The sequence below is a fragment of the Archocentrus centrarchus genome, chromosome 5 (assembly GCF_007364275.1).
Source record: "Archocentrus centrarchus isolate MPI-CPG fArcCen1 chromosome 5, fArcCen1, whole genome shotgun sequence".
Classification (NCBI taxonomy): Eukaryota; Metazoa; Chordata; class Actinopteri; order Cichliformes; family Cichlidae; genus Archocentrus; species Archocentrus centrarchus.
In genome coordinates, this window is record NC_044350.1 from 4545585 (window position 1) to 4552518 (window position 6934).

At 42.1% G+C, this 6934-nt stretch overlaps 1 protein-coding gene across 1 annotated transcript; it reads right to left on the minus strand.

The window, feature by feature from the left end:
- Positions 1–4981: 4981 nt before the first annotated feature.
- On the minus strand, positions 4982–6643 carry LOC115780869 (sarcalumenin-like). The gene is made up of 2 exons (XM_030730291.1): positions 5996–6643; positions 4982–5923 (listed from the first exon to the last, which is right to left on the minus strand). Exons 1-2 carry the CDS (start codon positions 6467–6469, stop codon positions 5150–5152), a joined length of 1248 nt encoding a protein of 415 aa, XP_030586151.1. The 5' UTR covers positions 6470–6643; the 3' UTR covers positions 4982–5149.
- Between the last annotated feature and the right edge of the window lie 291 nt (positions 6644–6934).

Here is a 6934-nt window from a genome sequence, read left to right on the forward strand (position 1 = left end):
CACTGTTTCATGAAACACCTGAGAGGGGGTCTCCGCCAGCTCAGGTGTTGGTTCCCTCACTTCTTTGCCAGTAGATGGAGCAGCTTGTTCGAAAGTGTCTGAAACTAGGTTTTGTACACAAGTATCATCTTGGAAGAGTTTTGGTGTGCTTTTGTCCTTTTTCTATCTGGCACCTGTGTATGTCTTCCTCTGAAATCTTTCCCACTGTCAGAATCCACTGTCTTTTGCTTCTGAATTTTTAGAAGAGGTTTTTTGTTGTTTTGGGCCAGTTTCATTGTTTGGGGGTCACTTTCTTGTCTGGAACCACACTTTGTTTTTCCACTGTCTTTTGCTTCTTCTGAATTTTTAGAAGAGGTTTTTTGTTGTTTTGAGCCAATTTCGTTGTTTTGGGGGTCACTTTCTTGTCTGGTACTACACTGTGTTTTACTTGTGAGGATTTTCTAGTTCTAGACCTTGTGGTACATTTCTTTGCTTCAACTGGTGGAAGTGGCTTCATTTCTGCCTTTACTACAGGTATATAAGGAGGTGCATGTGTATTGTAAAATAGAACACTAGTTCTAGAACTTGTGGTGCATTTCTTCTCTTCAATTAGTGGAAGAGGCTTCTTTTCTGCCACCGGCACAGGAACATGAGAACATGCAAATAGATTGCTGTGTTCAGTAGTTGCATATAGCATTGAATAGAATAGAGCAGAATTGGATGTCTTTATTGTCATTATACAGAATGCACAATGACACTGATATCCGTGTTTTGTCACTCCAGTTTTAGTGGGTTCTTGGCTTTGAGTCAAGTTACGTGTTTCTTTGCTCATTGTCTTGCCTGGTACCTCGTGTCTTTCTCCTGAAATTTTTTCTCCAGTTTTAGACCGCTCGACGCTTTTCACACTTTCCATTTCTCATGAAATTGTATCGATTTAAAATTATTTTTTTCCCTCTTACAATATTTATCTTGGTAGAGTTACTCCGCTCGTCTGTGTTCAGAAGTCTGAAACTTCAGTAACTTATGCTTTTATTATATGGCATCGTAGCTTTCATAAAATTCTTTGATTCTAATTCCGCCTTTCATCTTTCGCTTGCGATGTTTGTGACGTCACGTCACTAGCAGGATTCGTTGCTATGCAACGACAAGACTCCGGGGGCGTATCCGGCTAGCCCACACAGCCTAGCATCAAACAGCGGAGCCGCTTGGTAAATGTGCTTTTCCCCCTTTTAGGCGGCTCTCACACAGAAAGCCTCGGACGCAGACAACGTTGCGACTCACTCGCCAGATCTAGCCACTAGCGACGAATCGAGCGACTTTTCCCGGTGACTTCAGCAACTTTCGGAGACAGCCCGGAAATCCTCTGCCGTGTTTTGTGAACGTATAGGTCCCGTAACGTGGACACAGCGTCAAATGTGCTTCATTCATGGAATTACCTGCTCAGTAAAATTATCCCTGTAGGAAATAATGAAATGTGAGACTGTGGCAAGCAGAGTTCTCTTACACACTAGCTGTAAGTAGTGTAGCCACCACCCACCCCCCACGTAAAATATGGAATCGTCCTTTACTTGGCAATTAAATGCTGCGTCCCGTACTGAACTGATACAGGACGCGATTTGTTCCGTATTTTCAAAAATGTCCCATACTCATGTCTGTCACACACACATCAACACTGTATGTAAAAATTAAGCACAAAATAAAATACCGGAAATACTAAGGCCAGCAAAATTATCGTGGATCCTCTTAGGACCCCCCCCCCGGCCTGCCACGGACCGGTGTTACCTGCTGGTGTTGCTGTCACCGTTTCCTAGCGACAGACGCCACACACCCGCGCCTTTTAAAAATGTCCGCTACTACACCCGACACTCCACCACGAAACGAAAATGTATGGACAGATACAGACGTGAGTGGGAAGACGCACATCCAGAACTGAATAGCGTCAGTGGGGATGAGTTTGAGGCAAATTGCAACATTTGTCGGCGAGTATCTTCAGTGGCGCACGGCGGGTTGTCTGATACAAGGCAGCATAGATGGCTGGCTTTTGATCTAAAACAATATCCAGAAATTTTAATAATAGCAACATTCTAGAATCTTTTCTTTGATTTCTGTCAGCATGCTAACATTTAACAGCACTCTGGGTTCTTGGCTAGCATATTGTCTGTGCAGAGCAAAGAGCATGCTTGCAAAGAGCTGATGTTGTGTTAGGTGTATAATTTATCAAAGTCCGGTGCAAACATGAGAGAGAATGCACAGCTGTTGTCAGATTAGATTTTGCTAATTAAGCTGCTTCTGTGGTGATATTCAGCAAGACTTACTCTAACAGGACATTTTGCCTTAGGGACCAAGGAGCAGGCTGTTCAATTTATAAAAGTGAGGAGAAAAAACAACCAGCTCTTCATCAGCGCCAAGAAGATGGAAGCACGCCTTGGAGGAACACCAACAATATACAGTTTATGATCTCTCCATTAAACCATCTTGTGCTTATGGATACACGTTCATCAATCCTCACCCTGTACGGAGCCCATGATAATAAGATAATAAGCCAGTAGATGGAGCAATTTCTCTTTTTAGGTCTCCTGTCAGCTATTTTTCTTTTCTTTGTAAAGCAAAACATGGCATCCAACGACATTTTTTCTGTGGCATGTTGTTTCCTGCTGTGAAGCCTTTCTAGTTTTCATCCAGATATTAACATAGTTGTCATGTGTTTCCCTCTTTTTTTTTCCTTTTTTTTTTTTTTTTTTGGGTGACTTTTTCCCAGCAAATCTTAACGCTCCATCCATACATGACCACTATAAGAAGTTACAATATGCACTGGCAATATGCATTATGCTAGTTTAGATTCTCTACCACAAGGCGAGTGTGTTATATCTTATTTTCTTGTTAGTCATCCAACAGCTCAATTTGTACTTCTACTGGTTTTGAGTGTTAATGCAAAACCATTCCAGGTTGAATTTCTGCAATTTTATTTCTCTGGTAATGGAATTTCAGCTGATCAAGCAGGAAGAGGAAGGATTGAATGCAGGAATGAATGTAATGTGAGATCTTGCCTTGCGTGTAAAACGTGTCTATTACAAATGGCTTTCTACAAACAGATTTAAAGAATGTTATGTTTATTGTAGCAGTGCTAAAGACTTATCAGTGTTGTATTAGAAAAAGAAAAAAGAGAATTGCCAGTCAAAAAACATTTTTTGCTTTTTGCGTTGCCTGCCGAGAGGCAAGTTGTTTTCAGGATGTATACCAAAATCACTCTAACACCTTCATGGCATACTGTAACTTTGGGTGTGTGGACAGTGAATATATTGCAGGTGATATGTTCTTTGGAACACTCTTGTGTGATGTTGTTGGTTATTGTATCAATATTGTTTGAATATTGATGACAAAAAATCAAATAAGGTATTGTCATCACACCTTAAAGTGCCATATAAGTACAGTATGTACTTCAGTACTAATGATAAATAAGTGTTCTGTCAGGAGGAAGTACACAGAGCGACAGATACAGGGACCCTGATTTTAATGCAAATAGATTATTTAATTTATTCGTTTGCTGTGGTTGCTAGGATGTCAGTCGTTCGCCTGAACCCGGCACTGCTCGGGCATACTCGGAAGTAATGGGCGTGTTCGGACGTGGTACGTCTCAGCCGACCATACAATCGGATGATCTCAGGCGGGCGGAGCCAAGTAGGAGGAAATGTTACTGTGGGCTGACTGCTCCCAAGAAAACCGGTGACGAGCATCCGTACCCGGCAGTTTGATCGTACATCTATTACGTTTATTAGTCTGCGTGTATTATTGGCTGAGTGTCGACTCTTGATGAAACCTGTTTGGTCTGGATGTACTATAAATGGAGCAATATTTTCTAATCTTCTGGCCAGGACTTTGCAAATTATTTAAAGATCTACATTAATGAGAGATTAGGCAGTAGCTGGATTGGAGTGTGGGGTCTTTGACTGGTTTAAGAAGTAGGCTGTAGGCTAATGTTAGCAGAGTTTATATTTGGAGATAGTGTTTGATCATTCTGAATCTGAGTTACCATTCTGAAAAAAGTGGGTTCTAGCTCAGACCAAAATTCTTTATAAAACTCAGCTGGAAAACCATCTGGACCTGGGGCTTTATTATTTGGGAGACGCTTTAAGGCTTCCTGGAATTCAGACATTGAAACAGGTGAAGCCAGAGCTGCAACCTGTTCATCATTTAGTTTAGGTAAATTTATATTAGTAAGAAATTCTTCAGTGGTAGCATCAGAAGGATTAGTCTGTGATGAGTATAAAGCTTCATAAAAATCTTTAAAAGATTTATTTATTTGTTGTGGGTCATGAGTGATGTTACCAGTTGAATCTTGAATAGAATAAATAGCTGTTTTAAATTTATTTAGTTTTAACTGGTTAGCCAAGAATTTTCCAGATTTATTTCCATGTTCAAAGTTTTCCAAACGCAGCCTTTGCAACAGAAATTGTGTCTTCTTATCAGTTATTTCATTTAATTCCAGCTTTAGTTTCCTCAGGTTGTTAATTATATGTTCTTGTGGTGAGGCAGCATAGGTTTCTAAAGATTTGATTTATTTTTTTGTTCTAATTCTAACACAAGTGTGTTTTCTTTATTTTTCTTATGTGAGCAGTAAGATATTATTTTTGCCCCTCATTACTGCCTTTCCTGCTTCCCAAAGAACACATGGTGATATTCCTGGCACATCATTATTTTCTAAATATGTTGCCCACTCCTTTTTGAAATAATTATTGAAATCTTGTTCTTTAAGTTAAGTTAGTATTTTACTTGTCATGATGACAGGGGAGGCACTGCCTCACCTGCCTCCCCTGACTGTAACCACTGGGTGCAGCAGGAGGGGAGGAGTCAGAGAGGCAGTGTTTGTTGGATAAAACCTGTCAGCGAGCAGGTTAGGTTCACATTACTACTACTATCACATTACTGTTAGCATAATGGTGATAGGAAGGCCCCAACCCCGCCTTCCTAATGTGGGAGTCAACCGATATTATAACTCCCTCCATGACCATCACCAGTAATTAAGAGAAGGGAAAGAAAGAGGACGGAAAGGGGGATAAAAAAGAATGGTGAGAAAGTTAAGGTAGAGAAGGCTGAGACTGAAGTCAGACTCTTGGGGACGCATTCAGGACTGACCACTTTTACAGATGTTCTCGTCAATCTGTTCTTTTCTTTATGGAGGCGGCGGATTATTTGATTCCATGTAGATAGTTATGCTGATATTTCTGACATATTCTAGCACAATCACGAAGAACTCTGTCAGCTGCTGCTCCATGTGTGCAAAGTCTGTGGCCTCTGGATAGCCCATTTCAGGTGGCTCAGCTGTGGCTTGCTGGAAACCAGCAGGATTTTGGTGATTCACTGTTTCATGAAATGCCTGAGAGGGGCTCCATGCCAGCTCAGGTGTTGATTCCTTCACCTCTTGAGCAGTGTCTGGTTCTTCCTCTGAGCTGTCTGAAGGGCTTTCACTGGTCTCTTCAACATCCTGTGTGAGTTCAGATTTTGTTTCGCATGAGGCTGAACTTTGAATTGACTCAGGAATGGAAGTCTCACTCACTGTTTCATGACACCCCCGAGAGGGGCTGTCCACCAGCTCAGGTATTGGTTCCCTCACCTCTTTAGCAGAAGAAGGCAACAGAGCCTCATCACTTCTGTGTTCTTCATAGACATTCTGCTCTGGTGCGTTCTCGTCTATCACTGTTGATTCAGAAGAGCTTGAACCATCAGCGGTGTCCTCTTCAGATGTTGACGCCTCCTCAGATATGGGTTCTATTTTTCTTTTAAAACATTTTTTCAGTGTTTCTGACACTTTTTGGAACACTGTTTTCCTTTTTTTCATTTGCCTTTTCCTCTCAGAATCTGTAGGCTCTGGTGTTGTTTGAACCACGACAGTGTCTGGTTCTTCCTCTGAGCTGTCTGAAGGGCTTTCACTGGTCTCTTCAACATCCTGTGTGAGTTCAGACTTTGTTTCGCATGAGGCTGAAATTTGAATTGGCTCAGGAATGGAAGTCTCACTCACTGTTTCATGAAACCCCCGAGAGGGGCTCTCCACCGGCTCAGGTATTGGTTCCTTCACCTCTTGAGCAGTGTCTGGTTCTTCCTCTGAGCTGTCTGAAGGGCTTTCACTGGTCTCTTCAACATCCTGTGTGAGTTCAGACTTTGTTTCGCATGAGGCTGAACTTTGAATTGACTCAGGAATGGAAGTCTCACTCACTGTTTCATGACACCCCCGAGAGGGGCTGTCCACCGGCTCAGGTATTGGTTCCCTCACCTCTTTAGCAGAAGAAGGCAACAGAACCTCATCACTTCTGTGTTCTTCATAGACATTCTGCTCTGGTGCGTTCTCGTCTATCACTGTTGATTCAGAAGAGCTTGAACCATCAGCGGTGTCCTCTTCAGATGTTGCCTCCTCAGATATGGGTTCTATTTTTCTTTTAAAACGTTTTTTCAGTGTTTCTGACACTTTTTGGAACACAGTTTTCCTTTTTTTCATTTGCCTTTTCCTCTCAGAATCTGTAGGCTCTGGTGTTGTTTGAACCACGACAGTGTCTGGTTCTTCCTCTGAGCTGTCTGAAGGGCTTTCACTGGTCTCTTCAACATCCTGTGTGAGTTCAGACTTTGTTTCGCATGAGGCTGAACTTTGAATTGACTCAGGAATGGAAGTCTCACTCACTGTTTCATGACACCCCGAGAGGGGCTGTCCACCGGCTCAGGTATTGGTTCCCTCACCTCTTTAGCAGAAGAAGGCAACAGAACCTCATCACTTCTGTGTTCTTCATAGACATTCTGCTCTGGTGCGTTCTCGTATATCACTGTTGATTCAGAAGAGCTTGAACCATCAGCGGTGTCCTCTTTAGATGTTGACGCCTCCTCAGATATGGGTTCTATTTTTCTTTTAAAACGTTTTTTCAGTGTTTCTGACACTTGTTGGAACACTGTTTTCCTGTTCTCTGTAGGC

Coding starts and splice junctions, on each gene's coding strand:
- LOC115780869 (XM_030730291.1), bottom strand. CDS start 6,469: ATGAAAAAAAGGAAAACTGTGTTCCAAAAAGTGTCAGAAACACTGAAA. Junction 5,924..5,995: donor CTCGGGGGTTTCATGAAACA/GTGAGTGAGACT, acceptor GAACTCACACAG/GATGTTGAAGAGACCAGTGA.